At 38.0% G+C, this 23,249-nt stretch overlaps 1 protein-coding gene across 3 annotated transcripts in view; it reads left to right on the forward strand.

Annotated features, from left to right (window-relative positions):
• Window positions 1-17,545, forward strand: part of LOC117317668 (probable G-protein coupled receptor 158) — a 51,644-nt gene extending 34,099 nt beyond the window's left edge. Inside the window, exons 5-11 of one of the 3 annotated variants that reach the window (XR_004530220.1) lie at window positions 3,721-3,830; window positions 6,331-6,569; window positions 7,374-7,512; window positions 8,956-9,061; window positions 10,363-10,542; window positions 11,110-14,488; window positions 14,594-17,545. Coding sequence is in view for 1 of the 3 variants with exons in the window: in XM_033872540.1 (XP_033728431.1) it covers window positions 3,721-3,830; window positions 6,331-6,569; window positions 7,374-7,512; window positions 8,956-9,061; window positions 10,363-10,542; window positions 11,110-11,439 (1,104 nt within the window). In the remaining 2 variants the exon portion in view is untranslated. Of the gene's footprint in view, window positions 1-3,720; window positions 3,831-6,330; window positions 6,570-7,373; window positions 7,513-8,955; window positions 9,062-10,362; window positions 10,543-11,109 lie in introns of all 3 variants that reach the window. The other 2 variants (XR_004530221.1, XM_033872540.1) reach the window with 2 other exon arrangements.
• Window positions 17,546-23,249: the final 5,704 nt, after the last annotated feature.

Consider the following 23,249-nt stretch of genomic DNA (forward strand, 5'->3'; position numbering starts at 1 on the left):
CTGTGTGTGGATTGTCGGCTGTGTGTGGACTGTCGACAGTGTGTGGACTGTCGACAGTGTGTGCATTGTTGACAGTGTGTGGATTGTCGACAGTGTGTGGATTGTCGACTGTGTGTGTATTGTCGACAGTGTGTGCATTGTCGACAGTGTGTGGACTGTCGACAGTGTGTGGATTGTCGACAGTGTATGCATTGTTGTTAGTGTGTGGATTGTCGACAGTGTGTGGGTGGCCGACTGTGTGTGGGTGGTCGACAGTGTGTGGATTGTCGACAGTGTGTGGATTGTCGACTGTGTGTGTATTGTCGACTGTGTGTGGATTGTTGATAGTGTGTGGATTGTTGACAGTGTGAGGATTGTCGACTGTGTGTGGATTGTCGACAGTGTGTGGATTGTCGACAGTGTGTGGACTGTTGACAGTCTGTGGATTGTCGACTGTATGTGGATTGTCGACAGTGTGTGGACTGTCGACAGTGTGTGGATTGTTGACAGTGTGTGGATTGTCGACAGTGTGTGGATTGTCGACAGTGTGTGCATTGTCGACAGTGTGTGGGTGGTCGACAGTGTGTGCATTGTCGACAGTGTGTGGATTGTCGCCAGTGTGTGGATTGTCGACTGTGTGTGGATTGTCGACAGTGTGTGGGTGGTCGACAGTGTGTGGATTGTCGGCTGTGTGTGGATTGTTGACAGTGTGAGGACTGTCGACAGTGTGTGGATTGTCGACAGTGTGGATTGTCGACTGTGTGTGGATTGTCGACTGTGTGTGGGTGGTCGACAGTGTGTGGATTGTCGACAGTGTGTGGATTGTCGACTGTGTGTGGATTGTCGACAGTATATGAATTGTCGACAGTATGTGGATTGTCGACAGTATATGGATTGTCGACAGTATGTGGATTTTCAACAGCGGACAGACTGTTGTCAGTGTCAGGCGTGTCAACAATGTCTGGCTTGTCGACAGTGTGTCGATTAAAACAATATGTAGATTGTCGATAATGTGGATTGTGGCAGTGTGTGGATTGTCGACCGTGATTCAGACGAGCCAGTCGATAGTACTACCGACATTGGGTATAATGTTGTTGCCACACACGATTTATAACGACCCTTAAACAGCCTTAAACTAACAACATGACGCTGATCATCAATGACGTCATAGTTACCATAGTTTGGTATTGTACGCCATGTTAATCCAGTAAGGTCATTTAAGGACATGACGAAAGTTCGAGATAAACTGTAATTACAATCCGGTAACTCGAATTCAACAGTTACCCCCAAGTCTAGCTCGTCTCGGCTAAACCACATCTATCGTGTGGCAAGGAAATCATATCATTGACACAAATATAATCATTAAATGCCATTTTAGTTCCTGCATAGTAGCCCGTCACAGCCTTCTCATATGCGAAATGTTTTTGCGACGGTGTCCGCCATTGTACAATATGAACGACAGTCCACGAAAATTCGGTTTCTCTTTTTCACAGTGAAAACTCAGATTCGTCAGTCTTGTTTGACAAGGAGAGAGAAAAAATGAAAATGAAGTAGTTGATACACGAGGGGAAGTGAAACCTCTCAAAGGAAGGGACATTGTGACACGCAATTTCCCTCAAAATGGAGAAAGGCAATACATGGGAATGTTGCCCTTGTATAAGATACACAAATAAATCAGAAATATGGCTGGCAAAAATAGAAATTCGCCCTAGTGGATAGCATCTAAAGGTCGACACAGTAAGCTTGTTAACAAACGTCATACCGCCGGCCCAGCCCGTTCACAAAATCAATATATTGCCCGCCATACTAAGTATGCCTTTCCTAGCTCTGATTGAAACTAGTACATGTATGGATCAAAGAATGTGTGCGGCACATGTGCAGCCAGAGTGGCAACACATATAAAGGCTTAAATGCGTCCTGATGTATGTGTGAGACGTCTGGCGTGTGTGTGAGGATGGACACGTCTGACATGTGTGAGGATGGACACGTTTGACACGTGTGTGATGGACACGTCTGACATGTGTGTGAGGATGGACACGTCTGACATGTGTGTGATGATGGACACGTCTGACACATGTGTGTGAGGATGGACACGTCTGGCATGTGTGATGATGGACACGTCTGACATGTGTGTGAGGATGGACACGTCTGACATGTGTGTGAGGATGGACACGTCTGACATGTGTGTGAGGATGGACACGTCTGACATGTGTGATGATGGACACGTCTGACATGTGTGAGGATGGACACGTCTGACATGTGTGAGGATGGACACGTCTGACATGTGTGAGGATGGACACGTCTGACATGTGTGTGATGGACACGTCTGACATGTGTGAGGATGGACACGTCTGACATATGTGTGATGGACACGTCTCACATGTGTGTGAGGATGGACACGTCTGACGTGTGTGAGGATGGACACGTCTGACATGTGTGTGATGGACACGTCTGACATGTGTGATGATGGACACGTCTGACATGTGTGTGATGATGGACACGTCTGACATGTGTGTGATGATGGACACGTCTGACATGTGTGAGGATGGACACGTCTGACATATGTGTGATGGACACGTCTCACATGTGTGTGAGGATGGACACGTCTGACGTGTGTGAGGATGGACACGTCTGACATGTGTGTGATGGACACGTCTGACATGTGTGATGATGGACACGTCTGACATGTGTGTGATGATGGACACGTCTGACATGTGTGTGATGATGGACACGTCTGACATGTGTGAGGATGGACACGTCTGACATGTGTGAGGATGGACACGTCTGACATGTGTGTGAGGATGGACACGTCTGACATGTGTGATGATGGACACGTCTGACATGTGTGAGGATGGACACGTCTGACATGTGTGTGAGGATGGACACGTCTGACATGTGTGTGAGGATGGACACGTCTGACATGTGTGATGATGGACACGTCTGACATGTGTGAGGATGGACACGTCTGACATGTGTGAGGATGGACACGTCTGACATATGTGTGATGGACACGTCTCACATGTGTGTGAGGATGGACACGTCTGACGTGTGTGAGGATGGACACGTCTGACATGTGTGTGATGGACACGTCTGACATGTGTGATGATGGACACGTCTGACATGTGTGTGATGATGGACACGTCTGACATGTGTGTGATGATGGACACGTCTGACATGTGTGAGGATGGACACGTCTGACATGTGTGAGGATGGACACGTCTGACATGTGTGTGAGGATGGACACGTCTGACATGTGTGATGATGGACACGTCTGACATGTGTGAGGATGGACACGTCTGACATGTGTGTGAGGATGGACACGTCTGACATGTGTGTGAGGATGGACACGTCTGACATGTGTGATGATGGACACGTCTGACATGTGTGAGGATGGACACGTCTGACATGTGTGAGGATAGACACGTCTGACATTTGTGAGGATGGACACGTCTGACGTGTGTGAGGATGGACATATCTGACATGTGTGTGATGATGGACACGTCTGACATGTGTGAGGATGGACACGTCTGACATGTGTGTGAGGATGGACACGTCTCACATGTGTGTGATGATGGACACGTCTGATGGGTGTGTGATGATGGACAAACATGTATCTGCCGTCTTTTTCCTTTAGAAAAACTACCACAATCCCCAAATATACACAATGATATTAAAAAAAAATGTTTGTGACAAAAAATTATTTGTCATTTTAATTTAATGACACAAACGTTTGTTTTACAGGTAATCATGCAGTACTTTAAGCCGACAGCGACTATATGCCTTGTGATCCCCTGGTTTAGGGAGCTGGGCTTTGCAATAGTGTACGGTGCACTGATTCTAAAGGTGTATAGGTAAGGTTATTTATACTGTTTCAAAATTATATCCTTTTTATCAAACAGATATTGAACTGATCTATATTAAAGTAATTCTTAATATATTCTGTAATTTTCTGCGGATAATACGATAAGGGTCAATCTCTCACCATGATTAATATTATTAAGTTAAAAACATCTATATTCGTTCATAAAAGGTTTCGACTATATCAAATAGTCATTGGCTTAAGGGATATTGCAGAGTGCAATAGTCGACACTATCGGGTGAAAACGGGCTTATATTCAGAAAACATGCATAGAAACATTTTTATGCATATTTAGTTATTCATCGACGTAAATAGTGGAAAAATAAATGGGGAAATGTTGGCAAAAGTGAAAGTCATTAAAAAATATCACATACTTTGTCTGTGTTCACGGGTTTGCGGTATTCTTTCATGAAAGACTATATCAAATAGTCATTTTGAGAGTCGGCTATTGTACCCGGCAATACCCCTTAACCGAAATGTATAATATTGTAACCAATGCTTATGTTGTAGATTATTGTATAATATTGTAACCAATGCTTGCCGCCAATATACCCCTTTGGTAGAGAATATTTCTTTGCTCGATTGGTTTAGGAAGACTAGAAGCAAAGGGGTCCTGGGTTCGATCCCTAGCGGGCGTGATTTAAATTAAATTTAAACCTGCGCTTATTAAAATATTTTATAATATTGTAACCATTGCTTTGTTTTATTATTGTAACCATTGTTGTTTGTATAAATTTTTTAAATTTGTAACCATTTCTGTGTTGTTAATTTATAATATTGTAACCCTTTCTTTGTTGTATAATTGTAACCCTGCTTGGTTGTAAATATTGATAATATGTAACCCTTTCTTTTGTTTATAATAGTGTTAAATTGTAACCATTTCTTGTGTTTTAGATTATTTTATAAATTGACCCTTTTTTTTGTGTAGTTATTTTATAATTTGTAACCATTGTTGTGTTGAGATTATTTTATAAAATTTTAACCATTTTTGTGTTGTAATATTGTTAATATTGTAAACCTTTCTTGGGTTTTATAAAATTGTATAATATTGTAACCATTGCTTGTGTTGTATAATATTGTATAATATTGTAACCAATGCCTTATGGTTGTAGATTATTGTATAATATTAAACCATTGCTTATGTTGTATAATGTATATATATTGTAACCATTGCTTGTGTTGTAAATTTGTTATATTATGTAAACATGCTTGTGTTGATTAGTTATTGTATAATATTGTAACCATTGCTTGTGTTGTATAATATTGTATAATATTGTACCATTGCTTGTGTTGTTAATTATTGTATAATATGTAACCATTGCTATGTTGTATAATATGTATAATATTGTAACCATTGCTTGTGTTGTATAGATATTGTATAAATTGTACCGTGCTTGTGTGTGTAGTTATTGGATTTGTTCATTGCGTATGTTGATCATATTATACAATGTATGTTGTTGTAGTATGTATATATTGTAATGTATGTATTTGTATTTATATTGTATTATGTTGATGTATGTATGTATGTATGTATGTATGTACGTATGCATGTATGTACGTATATACGTATGTATGTATGTATGTGAAAGGGTGTGTGGATGTGCAATAGATTGTTGTAAAACAATGATGACATATATGAGGATGATGATTTATTTTGATGATATGATTATATTTATGCTAGAATAGATGATGTATGAATGTGAGGTGACTGATGATGATACATGTATATGAAGCTGAGGATAATGATGAGGATAATACTGTCACCGAATATGAATGAGATGAGTCAGTTGGAATGAAAGTGTCTTTTATGTATAAATGTATATTAAATGCCTTCTAGAATAAAAAAAAATATAAAAAAATATATTGTAACCATTGCTTGTGTTGTATAATATTGTATAGTATTGTAACCATTGCTTGTGTTGTATAATATTGTATAATATTGTAACCATTGCTTGTGTTGTATAATATTGTATAATATTGTAACCATTGCTTGTGTTGTAGATTATTGTATAATATTGTAACCATTGCTTGTGTTGTAGATTATTGTATAATATTGTAACCATTGCTTGTGTTGTAGATATTGTATAATATTGTAACCATTGCTTGTGTTGTAGATATTGTATAATATTGTAACCATTGCTTGTGTTGTATATTATTGTATAATATTGTAACCATTGCTTGTGTTGTATAATATTGTATAATATTGTAACCAATGCTTGTGTTGTATAATATTGTATAATATTGTAACCATTGCTTGTGTTGTATAATATTGTATAATATTGTAACCATTGCTTGTGTTGTATAATATTGTATAATATTGTAACCATTGCTTGTGTTGTATAATATTGTATAATATTGTAACCATTGCTTGTGTTGTAGATATTGTATAATATTGTAACCATTGCTTGTGTTCTATAATATTGTATAATATTGTAACCATTGCTTGTGTTGTATAATATTGTATAATATTGTAACCATTGCTTGTGTTGTAGATTACTGGCGGAGTTTCAATCGCGTAAGGCACATAGAGTTCACGTGCGCGATAAAGATCTCCTGAAATACCTGCTGTGTGTCGTGGTGGTAGTACTGGGGTACATGTCGGCTTGGACAACGGTCACCCTTGACCACTTACGTGAAGGAAAGACTCTTTTAGAGATGGGAACCACCCCAGGGGATGGGTTAAAATACCCGGTTTGTAAAGCGGGTTGGTGGGACTACGTCATAGAAGTAGGTAAGTACACGTGCAAAGTGGCGAGTGCGATCAGAAACCATGGTAACATGTTGAAAAGCTAGAGTACTCATTTTAGGTACATATTATCTAATTATGTACATGATTGAAATATATTTCATTAATGAAATTTAGGTCATACTGAGCGAATAAAAATGATAACTTTTAATCTGTGAAAGATTTAACATTTTCGCTGTAAATCATCCAAAACCAACCAATCAGAGAGCAGAGTAATAAGGATGGACATCGTGTGACGTCATAATATCTCTGACGTCAGTATTCCATTTCTGTAATCTTTGGTGAGGTTTTGATATGGAAGCCTTGTAGCGATCCCACCGATTGGTTTCAACATTGGCGCCTATTTGAATGAATCTTGACGCATCTATATTGCGACCCGCTAACATTTCGTGTAAAATGAGGATAGGGGCTGTATATTGTATAAACACACGTCCCTGTGTTAGACTGTATGATCTATATACACACGTCCCTGTGTTAGACTGTATGATCTATATACACACGTCCCTGTGTTAGACTGTATGATATTTATACACACGTCCCTGTGTTAGACTGTGTGGCAGATATACACATGCCCCTGTGCTAGACTGTATAGTCTATATTCACACGTCCCTGTGTTAGACTGTATTATCTATATACACACGTCCCTGTGTTAGACTGTGTGGTAGATATACACAAGCCCCTGTGCTAGACTGTATGATCTATATACACACGTCCCTGTGTTAGACTGTGTGATAGATATACACATGCCCCTGTGCTAGACTGTATGTTTTTCTAATCTACCTGTTTCAGCCGAGTTAACGTTCCTGTGTTTTGGGATATACCTATGTTACAAAGTCAGGGCTGCGCCGTCCGATTACTCAGAAGGAACGTACATCTCTGCAGCCATCTGTTACGAAGCTGTGGTTTCTTGTATATTTTATGTGTTACGGTAAGTCCCCATAATGTAGGGTAAATACGGTATGTTAATGTATCATCGTTTGTAAGATGTCACGGAGTTAAATTGTGAAATAAAGGATACTTCGGATTAACATAATACAATCGATCACTTGTCTCCGATATACGTAAAAAATGGTGTAAATGTTGTATATAAATAAGTGGCGTAGAATTCATTTCACGGGTATGTATAAATTACTGTTCAGGAAATTAAATTTGGTATTAGATAGTGGAATATAATAAAAAAGGGATATAATTAATTGTTCTGGAAGTTCTTATATTTGGTAGAGGAAATAAATGTCATAAAATTAAATATTGTACGCAACTTAAGTGTCACTCAAATGATAAACCGTGGATAATAAGTGTCACGGAGGTTATTTAATTTGATGAATGGGAAATAACTGTCACGGACATTAAACAATAGTTGTAATAAAGCTGGTCATAGGCATTCAGTTTTAAAAATAGCCATGTACCGTATGGAGACTGGGGAAAGGTAGACAACTCTGCTAGGCATCTAGTAAGTTACAAAGTTCGTCTATCGATGGTTTAGGGACATTCCTAGTCTTGAGTGTTGTATCTAGAGAGACTCCTTTTTCTGCTAGAGTGCGTTATTTCAGATGTATGGTGGTTATTTACGCGGGGGTTAATTTTCGCGATTTCGATATGTAAACTATGTATATACGCGAGGGTTATTTCCGCGAATATTTCTTTCCCGCTTGTTCCACGAATACTTCAAACAACATTTGCCTGTTAATTTGTTTGCTAAAACAGATTAATCATTTTTATGTCTTATTTAACAAGACAAAGACGAGTTTTTATGTGCTTGTATCGTGTGTCTTTTGTATAATCGTTTGAGATTTCAGACGGTAGTCAATACTGGTGAACTTTTCAGTCCCCGACGTTTACCGTTACCTGCTTGTTTAAATATCCTCTGAATTGTGACATGGTTAAAAAACTAAAAGAAAAAGAAAGTAAACAAAAGAGTAAACAAAAAAGTAAAGATGTTACACATGTACGTTATTTGATATCATATATTGAAAAAATATGAAAATTTTGGTCTGTGTTGATTTTTGGTCCCTTTCCTCTGCATCACTGACGAGTCCTAGAGAAACGAAACAGTTGTATTATGTCCCTAACATCACTGACGAGTCATAGAAAGACGAAACAGTTGTATTATGTCGCCTAACATCACCGACGAATCATAGAAAGACGAACCAGCTGTAAAATGCCCCTATCTTCACTGACGAGTCATAGAAATACGAATTAGCTGTATCGTGCAGTTTAGTTTATTTTTGCTCTACTGTAACTCTCAGTTTGTCAATTTTACAATCTTTTTATATGATGCGCTCTCAGATATAACATATCATTAAATGTAGCTAGATTTATACGATATAATTCATACCTATCTTTTACTTACAGTTGTTTGTTTTCCTTTCAGACATGTTTACTGGTTGAACCTAAACCCCGACTATCTCTTCCTTATGTATTTTATTCGCTGTCAGATGACAGTGACAGTAACATTGTTACTTATATACGGTCCCAAGGTAAGTCACATCTCAGTCACAGTAGCATTGGTCCCAAGGTAAGTCACATCTCAGTCACAGTAACATTGTAACTTATATACGGTCCCAAGGTAAGTCACATCTCAGTCACAGTAACATTGGTCCCAAGGTAAGTCACATCTCAGTCACAGTAACATTGGTCCCAAGGTAAGTCACATCTCAGTCACAGTAACATTGGTCCCAAGGTAAGTCACATCTCAGTCACAGTAACATTGGTCCCAAGGTAAGTCACATCTCAGTCACAGTAACATTGGTCCCAAGGTAAGTCACATCTCAGTCACAGTAACATTGGTCCCAAGGTAAGTCACATTTCAGTCACAGTAACATTGGTCCCAAGGTAAGTCACATCTCAGTCACAGTAACATTGGTCCCAAGGTACTCAGTCACATAACATTGGTTCCCAAGGTGAGTCACATCCCTCAGTACAGTAACATTGGTCCCAAGGTAGTCACATCTCAGGTCACAGTAACATGGTCCCAAGGTATGTCACATCTCAGTCACAGTAACATTGGTCCCAAGGTAAGTCACATCTCAGTCACAGTAGCATTGGTTCCAAGGTAAGTCACATCTCAGTCACAGTAACATTGGTCCCAAGGTAAGTCACATCTCAGTCACAGTAACATTGTAACTTATATACGGTCCCAAGGTAAGTCACATCTCAGTCACAGTAACATTGGTTCCAAGGTAAGTCACATCTCAGTCACAGTAACATTGGTCCCAAGGTATGTCACATCTCAGTCACAGTAACATTGGTCCCAAGGTAAGTCACATCTCAGTCACAGTAACATTGGTTCCTAGGTTAGTCACATCTCAGTCACAGTAACATTGGTTCCTAGGTTAGTCACATCTCAGTCACAGTAACATTGGTTCCTAGGTTAGTCACATCTCAGTCACAGTAACATTGTAACTTATATACGGTCCCAAGGTAAGTCACATCTCAGTCACAGAAACATTGGTCCCAAGGTAAGTCACATCTCAGTCACAGTAACATTGGTTCCTAGGTAAGTCACATCTCAGTCACAGTAACATTGGTCCCAAGGTAAGTCACATCTCAGTCACAGTAACATTGGTCCCAAGGTAAGTCACATCTCAGTCACAGTAACTTTCTTACTTATATTCGGTCCCAAAGAATTGGTTAAAAATGTCAGACTTTTGAATGAATACGTTTTTTTCACCGGTAATCCCACAGAGTGAAAACAAAACTTTACTACCTTGACTTAATGTCCACTGTCCAATGCACTGTAGAGAGAGAAGTCTTTTTGATACAGGAATTTGTGTTTCAGCTATTGTATGCACACCGGCCGCCCGAGAACCACCATTTACGGAATAGGGCCTACTCCTCATCAGATGGGCCGGACAGTATGGGTCCGGAGTCTATGAAGCTAAACATCGGCGTGTCATCTAACGGAGACATAGACGTCGGGGAAATAAGTCTGGCCGACATGGACCCCGAAGACATTCGTGTAAGTAGTGGGCGTTACTACAGTACGGGGGGTTCTATGTCGTGTGTTGTGTCTGACTTAAGCCATGTCGGGTTATCCATTAAGGCGACAATTACGATTGAATCTCTTTGTCGCAATGTCGCACCATATCAGTATAATTAAGTTTCCATTGTTTGAACTCAGAATGCAGCTTTCTGATTGGTTGAGATTTTTTTCATACCTCTATGTTGGAAAAATCCGAAAATGGCGCGAAAAGTGTGACGTCACAATACGGCCATTGGCGTTGCGTATTGATTTGTGAAAAAAATAATCCCTTATAAGATCAGTTAAATTGTACATAAAACATGTTTTGATTTTGAATATCAATTTAAAAATCAATTATAAGCGTGGATGTCAATTATTTTTTAGTTTCATAGGTTATGTAAAAAATGTTTGCAAACTTTTGTAAGAATCCGCTATGCTAAAAAATGATATCAATTCTTAGATGAATATCAGCGATATTTAACGTTGAATGTGCGATATTTGTTTAATCTACTGTTGTTGGGGAAGTGGTGAGATATATAATTGTGATGTTTTTTCCTTTTGTAGGCTGAATTGAAGCGTCTATATACTCAACTGCAAATATATAAAACTAGGACAATGAGAAAAGAGAATCGTCATATTTCTAAACGTAGAGGTGGGCGAAAGCAAACACATAGGCGATTCTCGTTACAACCGTTCCACCACAAACATCGTCACCATCACGACCACGATCACGACCACGAGATGTCGAAAACACCCGAGGAATCAACGAATAGTGCCGAGGGAGTTCCGATGGGATTCGATTCTGGCACCGGAAATAAATGTGATGATGTTCATGAAAATGAACAAAAGACAAGTGGCCAGTGTACAGTAACATTTAAAATGGGACACAAATAGACCACGTGTATGATAATCTGTTTCTCATTAATATTAGTCATTATCCATCAGTATTTTCTCGGATCATATTATAAAACAGTTAAATCAGAATAAATTGCGACTATTTTCTCTGGTTTGTTTCAAATAACCGTAATTTTAATATGGAATATGATATTTTCTTCTCTATCTTGTGGTGTAATGGAAACTATAGTGATTAAGTGTTATTTTGAAAATCCATCAAAATTTTAATATTCGAATTTAGATGTATTAATTTGAAATCAACATTATAAAACGAGAATTATTTGAGTTCTGTCATTAATATTATGTGCTATGTAGGTGCCATTTATCCATGGTGATATGAATTTTAGAAATAACCCAAATGTTGTGTTTTCAACATTTCGAATATATTTAAATGTCAGTAAAATGTTCACGACTGAACTACGAAACAATGAAAGAAAGCGAATATCTTTGTCTTCAAGTGTATCATACCGTATGTAATGTAAATCACGTGTTACACTTACAGTACGTAATGTAAGTCACGTGTTACACTTACAGTACGTAATGCAAATCACGTGTTACACTTACAGTACGTAATGTAAGTCACGTGTCACAGTTACAGTACATAATGTAAGTCACGTGTTACACTTACAGTACGTAATGTAAATCACGTGTTACACTTACAGTACGTAATGTAAACCACGTGTCACACTTACAGTACGTAATGTAAATCACGTGTTACACTTACAGTACGTGATGTAAATCACGTGTTACACTTACAGTACGTAATGTAAATCACGTGTCACACTTACAGTACGTAATGTAAATCACGTGTTACACTTACAGTACGTAATGTAAATCACGTGTCACACTTACAGTACGTAATGTAAATCACGTGTCACACTTACAGTACGTAATGTAAATCACGTGTCACACTTACAGTACGTAATATAAATCACGTGTTACACTTACAGTACGTAATGTAAATCACGTGTCACACTTACAGTACGTAATATAAATCACGTGTTACACTTACAGTACGTAATGTAAGTCACGTGTCACACTTACGGTACGTAATGTAAATCACGTGTCACACTTACAGTACGTAATGTAAATCACGTGTTACACTTACAGTACGTAATGTAAATCACGTGTTACACTTACAGTACATAATGTAAATCACGTGTTACACTTACAGTACGTAATGTAAATCACGTGTTACACTTACAGTACGTAATGTAAATCACGTGTTACACTTACAGTACGTAATGTAAGGCACGTGATAGAGTAATTAAGAACTGGGAGTGCTCAATATTACAAACACTTATGTAATGAATTAGCTGTTTATCTCGACACTACCTGTTTATCTCGATAGTACCTGTTTATCTCGACAGCACCCGCTTATCTCGACAGTACTTGCTATCCCATTAGCGTTGATGTAATTATGTTGAGCTGTATTTATTTTGTAATCTAAACAGTTCTGAACAAATAATTCAGAATGACCAAGCAAATAACAAAATATTTTGATGTTTTATAGATGGTCCGTTTATGTGTTGATCATCCATGTGTAATAGTTTTCTATAGAAATATTAGTTCAAGAATTTTAGGTAAAAGGACTTGCTTCAAATCAGTGTGTGTTTTAACCCCGGTGTTGTGGAGAATCCGACAATCTCTTAAAATCCCGTACTGCCCGTGTTATACAGATTTACCATTTCATTCATATCAATCTGACTACAAAAATCTGGAACAGCATAACATCACATAAGTTCTTCAAATAAAGCAATATATCATATCGAAAAAATCGAATTAGCATTGATATATAATTGCATATATTTTCATGTAAGATAAGACACACGACACGGTTATCCTGTCTAATGTAACATAAGACACATGGTTATCCTGTCTAATGAAACATAAGACACACGGTTATCCTGTCTAACGTAACATAAGACACACGGTTATCCTGTCTAACGTAACATAAGACACACGGTTATCCTGTCTAACGTAACATAAGACACATGGTTATCCTTTCTGACGTAACATAAGACCCACAGTTATCATGTCTAACGTAACATAAGACACACGGTTATCCTGTCTAACGTAACATAAGACACACGGTTATCCTGTCTAACGTAACATAAGACACATGGTTATCATGTCTAACGTAAGTTTCGTAACATAAGACACACAGTTATCCTGTCTAACGTAACATAAGACACACGGTTATCCTGTCTAACGTAACATAAGACACATGGTTATCCTGTCTAACGTAACATAAGACACACGGTTATCCTGTCTAACGTAACATAAGACACACTGTTATCCTGTCTAACGTAACATAAGACACAAGGTTATCCTGTCTAATGTAACATAAGACACACGGTTATCCTGTCTAACGTAACATAAGACACACAGTTATCCTATCTAACGTAATATAAGACACACGGTTATCCTGTCTAACGTAACATAAGACACATGGTTATCATGTCTAACGTAACAAAAGACACACGGTTATCCTGTCTAACGTAACATAAGACACACGGTTATCCTGTCTAACGTAACATAAGACACACGGTTATCCTGTCTAACGTAACATAAGACACACAGTTATCCTGTCTAACGTAACATAAGACACACAGTTATCCTGTCTAACGTAACATAAGACACACGGCTATCCTGTCTAACGTAACATAAGACACACGGTTATCCTGTCTAACGTAACATAAGACACACGGTTAGCCTGTCTAACGTAACATAAGACACATGGTTATCCTTTCTGACGTAACATAAGACCCACAGTTATCCTGTCTAACGTAACATAAGACACACGGTTATCCTGTCTAACGTAACATAAGACACATGGTTATCATGTCTAACGTAACATAAGACACATGGTTATCCTGTCTAATGAAGCATAAGACACACGGTCATCATGTCTAACATAACATAAGACACACGGTTATCCTGTCTAACGTAACATAAGACACACGGTTATCCTGTCTAACGTAACATAAGACACATGGTTATCATGTCTAACGTAACATAAGACACATGGTTATCATGTCTAACGTAAGTTTCGTAACATAAGACACACAGTTATCCTGTCTAACGTAACATAAGACACACGGTTATCCTGTCTAACGTAACATAAGACACACGGTTATCCTGTCTAACGTAGCATAAGACACATGGTTATCCTGTCTAACGTAACATAAGACACATGGTTATCATGTCTAATATAAAATAAGACACTCAGTTATGTCCCACGTCTTTCTGTGTTTTTATTTTGTAGATTATATTAGTAACGTTAACTTTTATAGTTCCGGAGTCGTTCAGCCTGATTTATTTTATCATTTATTGATGAAATGTTCCATGTATTTGTTTGTTGACGTAATGACAGTTAATTTATACCTATATAGAATATTATCCAGTTATTTAAGTTTTCTATTGTGTGATATTTAGAAATTCCGTGTTACACAGTAACTATGGTTTTAATGTTATATTTCACATCATGAACAGGCAAGTTCGTCAATTGAGTTTTGTAATGTTTTTCATCAGGAGATTTTGTTGGTGTGTGTTACAAGTGCTTAAACTGTGAGAATGAAGAGACATTATGAGAGGGTGGTGAGATATATGTGAGAGGAGAGATTTGCTCATATAGATATATAAAATAATGTGTTTAATTTATATATATGGTTATATATGTACGTATGAATGTATACTTTACTGTATGTATGATGGAGGTATCCCATCATATTTTACTTTGAGGCAGTTAAGGAATTGATCCGTGTCCAGTAATTCCGAGTTTAAAGCATACATGCCTTTGATTAGATGTGTGTGATATAATTGATTTAGATATGACATGAGTCTGATAATTACATACCATTAACACCAGTACTCCTTACGTGACTCTTACCTGACGTTTCCTTACGTTTCTTGTGACGTCATTTCCTATATTTAGATGACGTGACTCTGACGTTTGAGGTGATGTCACTCCAGCTAGTTAAACGACGCAAGTCTGCTGTTTTAGTGTTTGACGTCAGTTGATGGAGAAAATTCAATATTATGTCAAACTCGGAAATTAATCATATGTCCAACATGTCCTGTGACGTCACAAGTTAAGGTAATCTCATATACCTTGTGACGTCACTAGTTGAACTTACTTCCCACCACATCAGTGAGAACTCCACAAAGACCTGATATTCCCTACCGCGAGAATACATACCACACAAAGAACTTGGACTCCCCACAACGTCAATAATTACCACATAAAAACCTTGGACTCCCCAAAGCGTCAATAAATACCACATAAAGACCTTGGACTCTCCACAACGTCAATAAATATCAAATAAAGACCTTGGACTCCCCACAACGTCATTAAATACCACATAAAGAACTTGGACTCCCCACAACGTCAATAAATACCACACAAAGACCTTGGACTCCCCACAGCGTCAATAAATATCACACAAAGATCTTGGACTCCCAAAAGTGTCAATAAATACCACACAAAGACCTTGGATTCCCCACAACGTCAATAAATACCACATAAAGACCTTGGACTCCTCATAGCGTCAATAAATACCACACAAAGACCTTGGACTCCCCACAACGTCAATAAATACCACATAAAGACCTTGGACTCCCCACAACGTCAATAAATACCACATAAAGACCTTGGACTCCTCATAGCGTCAATAAATACCACATAAAGACCTTGGACTCCCCACAACGTCAATAAATGCCACATAAAGACCTTGGACTCCCCACAACGTCAATAAATACCACACGAAGACCTTGGACTCCTCATAGCGTCAATAAAGACCACACAAAGACCTTGGACTCCTCATAGCGTCAATAATTACCACACAAAGACCTTGGACTCCTCATAGCGTCAATAAATACCACACAAAGACCTTGGACTCCCCACAACGTCAATAAATACCACATAAAGAACTGGACTCCCCACAACGTCAATAAATGCCACATAAAGACCTTGGACTCCCCACAACGTCAATAAATACCACACGAAGACCTTGGACTCCTCATAGCGTCAATAAAGACCACACAAAGACCTTGGACTCCTCATAGCGTCAATAATTACCACACAAAGACCTTGGACTCCTCATAGCGTCAATAAATACCACACAAAGACCTTGGACTCCCCACAACGTCAATAAATACCACATAAAGAACTGGACTACCCACAACGTCAATAAATACCACACAAAGACCTTGGACTCCCCACAACGTAAATAAATACCACATAAAGACCTTGGACTCCCAACAACGTCAATAAATACCACATAAAGACCTTGGACTCCTCATAGCGTCAATAAATACCACACAAAGACCTTGGACTCCCCACAACGTCAATAAATACCACATAGAGACCTTGGACTCCCCACAACGTCAATAAATACCACACAAAGACCTTGGACTCCCCACAACGTCAATAAATACCACATAAAGACCTTGGACTCCCCACAACGTCGATAAATACCACATAAAGACATTGGACTCCCCACAACGTCAATAAATGCCACATTAAGACCTTGGACTCCCCACAACGTCAATAAATACCACACGAAGACCTTGGACTCCTCATAGCGTCAATAAATACCACACGAAGACCTTGGACTCCTCATAGCGTCAATAAATACCACACAAAGACCTTGGACTCCTCATAGCGTAAATAAATACCACACACATACCTTGGACTCCCCATAGCGTCAATGACTACACACATCAGCTTGTAGAAGTATCAATATGCTGGACTATCCGTGAACAATTTCTCCCTTTAGAAATACAAATATGTCGTCATGTGTATAAAGAGAACAATATATGGTTGACCAGTCGTGTTTAAACCGGAAGAAGCTTTATAAAAGTGCGTGTGTGGAATGGACGAGTGTGAGATATAAATATGTGTGGAATGGACACGTGCGATATATATATATGTGTGTGGAATGGACACGTGCGATATATATATATGTGTGGAATGGACGAGTGCGAGATATATATATGTGTGGAATGGACACGTGCGATATATATATATGTGTGGAATGGACGAGTGCGAGATATATATATGTGTTATTATTATGGTCATTAAAAAATTCAAGATACATGTAAACATCTTATGTTCTTTTTTCTGGTTTTAACAATAGACGCATTGATTTTAAAAAATGTGATGGATGAATAAAATATATCATAAAACATCACATCACTGTACAGATATGTGTACATAAAACATCACGGTACAGATATGTGTACATAAAACATCACGGTACAGATATGTGTACATAAAACATCATGGTACAGATGTGTGTACATAAAACATCACAGTACAGATATGTGTACATAAAACATCACATCACGGTACAGATATGTGTACATAAAACATCACATCACGTTACAGATATGTGTACATAAAACATCACGGTACAGATATGTGTACATAAAACATCACGGTACAGATATGTGTACATAAAACATCACATCACGGTACAGATGTGTGTACATAAAACATCACGGTACAGATATGTGTACATAAAACATCACATCACGGTACAGATATGTGTACATAAAACATCACGGTACAGATATGTGTACATAAAACATCACGGTACAGATATGTGTACATAAAACATCACGGTACAGATATGTGTACATAAAACATCACGGTACAGATATGTGTACATAAAACATCACGGTACAGATATGTGTACATAAAACATCACGGTACAGATATGTGTACATAAAACATCACATCACGGTACAGATATGTGTACATAAAACATCACGGTACAGATATGTGTACATAAAACATCACAGTACAGATATGTGTACATAAAACATCACAGTACAGATATGTGTACATAAAACATCACTGTACAGATATGTGTACATAAAACATCACGGTACAGATATGTGTACATAAAACATCACGGTACAGATATGTGTACATAAAACATCACATCACGGTACAGATATGTGTACATAAAACATCATGGTACAGATATGTGTACATAAAACATCACATCACGGTACAGATATATGTACATAAAACATCACTGTACAGATATGTGTACATAAAACATCATGGTACAGATATGTGTACATAAAACATCACAGTACAGATATGTGTACATAAAACATCACAGTACAGATATGTGTACATAAAACATCACGGTACAGATATGTGTACATAAAACATCACATCACGGTACAGATATGCGTACATAAAACATCACATCACGGTACAGATATGTGTACATAAAACATCACGGTACAGATATGTGTACATAAAACATCACGGTACAGATATGTGTACATAAAACATCACGGTACAGATATGTGTACATAAAACATCACATCAGGGTACAGATATGTGTACATAAAACATCACGGTACAGATATGTGTACATAAAACATCACGGTACAGATATGTGTACATAAAACATCACGGTACAGATATGTGTACATAAAACATCACGGTACAGATATGTGTACATAAAACATCACATCACGGTACAGATATGTGTACATAAAACATCACGGTACAGATATGTGTACATAAAACATCACATCACGGTACAGATATGTGTACATAAAACATCACATCACGGTACAGATATGTGTACATAAAACATCACGGTACAGATATGTGTACATAAACATCACATCACGGTACAGATATGTGTACATAAAACATCACGGTACAGATATGTGTACATAAAACATCACGGTACAGATATGTGTACATAAAACATCACGGTACAGATATGTGTACATAAAACATCACGGTACAGATATGTGTACATAAAACATCACATCACGGTACAGATATGTGTACATAAAACATCACAGTACAGATATGTGTACATAAAACATCATGGTACAGATATGTGTACATAAAACATCACGGTACAGATATGTGTACATAAAACATCACATCACGGTACAGATGTGTGTACATAAAACATCACGGTACAGATATGTGTACATAAAACATCACGGTACAGATATGTGTACATAAAACATCACGGTACAGATATGTGTACATAAAACATCACGGTACAGATATGTGTACATAAAACATCACAGTACAGATATGTGTACATAAAACATCACGGTACAGATATGTGTACATAAAACATCACGGTACAGATATGTGTACATAAAACATCACATCATGGTACAGATATTTGTACATAAAACATCACAGTACAGATATGTGTACATAAAACATCACAGTACAGATATGTGTACATAAAACATCACATCATGGTACAGATATGTGTACATAAAACATCACATCACGGTACAGATATGTGTACATAAAACATCACGGTACAGATATGTGTACATAAAACATCACGGTACAGATATGTGTACATAAAACATCACGGTACAGATATGTGTAAATAAAACATCACATCACGGTACAGATATATGTACATAAAACATCACAGTACAGATATGTGTACATAAAACATCACATCACGGTACAGATATGTGTACATAAAACATCACAGTACAGATATGTGTACATAAAACATCACAGTACAGATATGTGTACATAAAACATCACGGTACAGATATGTGTACATAAAACATCACGGTACAGATATGTGTACATTAAACATCACGGTACAGATATGTGTACATAAAACATCACGGTACAGATATGTGTACATAAAACATCACGGTACAGATATGTGTACATAAAACATCATGGTACAGATATGTGTACATAAAACATCACATTACAGATATGTGTACATAAAACATCACATCACGGTACAGATATGTGTACATAAAACATGACATCACGGTACAGATATGTGTACATAAAACATCACATCACGGTACAGATATGTGTACATAAAACATCACATCACAGTACAGTTATGTTTACATAAAACATCACAGTACAGATATGTGCACATAAAACATCACATCATGGTACAGATATGTGTACATAAAACATCACATCACGGTACAGATATGTGTACATAAAACATCACATCACGGTACAGATATGTGTACATAAAACATCACGGTACAGATATGTGTACATAAAACATCACGGTACAGATATGTGTACATAAAACATCACGGTACAGATATGTGTACATAAAACATCACATCACAGTACAGATATGTGTACATAAAACATCACTGTACAGATATGTGTACATAAAACATCACATCACGGTACAGATATGTGTACATAAAACATCACGGTACAGATATGTGTACATAAAACATCACATCACGGTACAGATATGTGTACATAAAACATCACATCACGGTACAGATATGTGTACATAAAACATCACGGTACAGATATGTGTACATAAAACATCACATCACGGTACAGATGTGTGTACATAAAACATCACAGTACAGATATGTGTACATAAAACATCACATCACGGTACAGATATGTGTACATAAAACATCACATCACGGTACAGATGTGTGTACATAAAACATCACAGTACAGATATGTGTACATAAAACATCACAGTACAGATATGTGTACATAAAACATCACAGTACAGATATGTGTACATAAAACATCACGGTACAGATATGTGTACATAAAACATCACGGTACAGATATGTGTACATAAAACATCACGGTACAGATATGTGTACATAAAACATCACGGTACAGATATGTGTACATAAAACATCACGGTACAGATATGTGTACATAAAACATCACATCACGGTACAGATATGTGTACATAAAACATCACGGTACAGATATGTGTACATAAAACATCACAGTACAGATATGTGTACATAAAACATCACAGTACAGATATGTGTACATAAAACATCACATCACGGTACAGATATGTGTACATAAAACATCACGGTACAGATATGTGTACATAAAACATCACAGTACAGATATATGTACATAAAACATCACAGTACAGATATGTGTACATAAAACATCACGGTACAGATATGTGTACATAAAACATCACATCACGGTACAGATATGTGTACATAAAACATCACATCACGGTACAGATATGTGTACATAAAACATCACGGTACAGATATGTGTACATAAAACATCACAGTACAGATATGTGTACATAAAACATCACGGTACAGATATGTGTACATAAAACATCACGGTACAGATATGTGTACATAAAACATCACATCATGGTACAGATATGTGTACATAAAACATCACATCACGGTACAGATATGTGTACATAAAACATCACGGTACAGATATGTGTACATAAAACATCACATCATGGTACAGATATGTGTACATAAAACATCACGGTACAGTTATGTGTACATAAAACATCACACCACGGTACATCACAGTACGGCGGGAGATATTTTATCCCAGCATCACGAGACTGGTGTATTTCCGGTTTAACGATGTTGGGTGGATGAAATAGCTTTGTCAAATGTTGCTGATGTCCATCCGGAGAACAATAGTCAAAAATCTCTCAATTCAATTCTAGAGTTCCTTCCTTAGCTTGTCATATGTGCATCCATTCAATAGGATCAATTTAACCTTTAAGATCTCTTGAATCATTTATGACGGTGGTTAATATTGACTAAACAGAAATTTCCTTTGAACTTCCAAACGCGAAAGCGCGAAGGAGCGAAGGAACGAAGAAGCGAAGAAGCGAAGGGGGAAGGAGCGAAAACACGATGGCGAAGGAGCGAATTACTTTTTTGTTAAGTACGAGGGCTGATTGATATGTTGTGAGCCTCGTATTGAAGGAGGTACTTAGTACTCAAGGATGTTCTTTTTACATACTAGTGTTTGAACAAAGCAACCAATGATTCCCCAGCAAATATGATCAGTGAAACACCAATAGGAGGGACAATTCTAAACCTGATTGTGCACATGTATACATCCGACTTGTTTGTCATTGTAACAATTATATGTACATTGTGTGTATACATTATCAATATAAAGTTCAGATATGATAAAACAATGAGATAATACCAAGGAGCACATGTGCTGAAATTAATTTCATTGACCTTAAACAGGAGGCCAAGAAGCGAATATACGCTTATAAAAGGCCGTTAACTGCTATTGCTATTGCTATAAGTCCTACTATTCTCTGACAATATAGGGCCGTGTACCCAAGGACTGGTCTCGTTTGGTTAGTTTATGTCGACGAGGTAGCACTCTAAAGTAAATAAGACAAGAGGCTTTTGCAAAATAGACAAAATCGGTGAAAGAGTAGTTATCCAATATTTGCATAAAAATGTTTAACTCCTAAGGATCCATAATGATATAATAGCAACTAGCAACTTTACGGAAAGATGCCCCCCCCCCCCCCCCCCCCCCCTTGAGTCTTGGAGGGGGCGCCAATAGCCAGGGCAAGGGGACACCAACAGTGATAGTCTTTGAGGCACCAACAGTCAGGGTCATATGAGGACGGGAGTCTTGGGGGCACCAACAGTCAGGGTCATATGAGGACGGGAGTCTTGGGGGCACCAACAGTCAGGGTCATATGTGGACTGGAGTCTTGGGGGCACCAACAGTCAGGGTCATATGAGGACGGGAGTCTTGGGGCACCAACAGTCACGGTCATATGTGGACTGGAGTCTTGGGGGCACCAACAGTCAGGGTCATATGAGGACGGGAGTCTTGGGGGCACCAACAGTCACGGTCATATGTGGACTGGAGTCTTGGGGGCACCAACAGTCAGGGTCATATGAGGACGGGAGTCTTGGGGGCACCAACAATCAGGTCATATGTGGACTGGAGTCTTGGGGGGCACCAACAGTCAGGGTCATATGTGGACTGGAGTCTTGGGGGCACCAACAGT

This window comes from Pecten maximus, chromosome 19 (genome assembly GCF_902652985.1).
Source record: "Pecten maximus chromosome 19, xPecMax1.1, whole genome shotgun sequence".
In the NCBI taxonomy this organism is placed as follows: domain Eukaryota; kingdom Metazoa; phylum Mollusca; class Bivalvia; order Pectinida; family Pectinidae; genus Pecten; species Pecten maximus.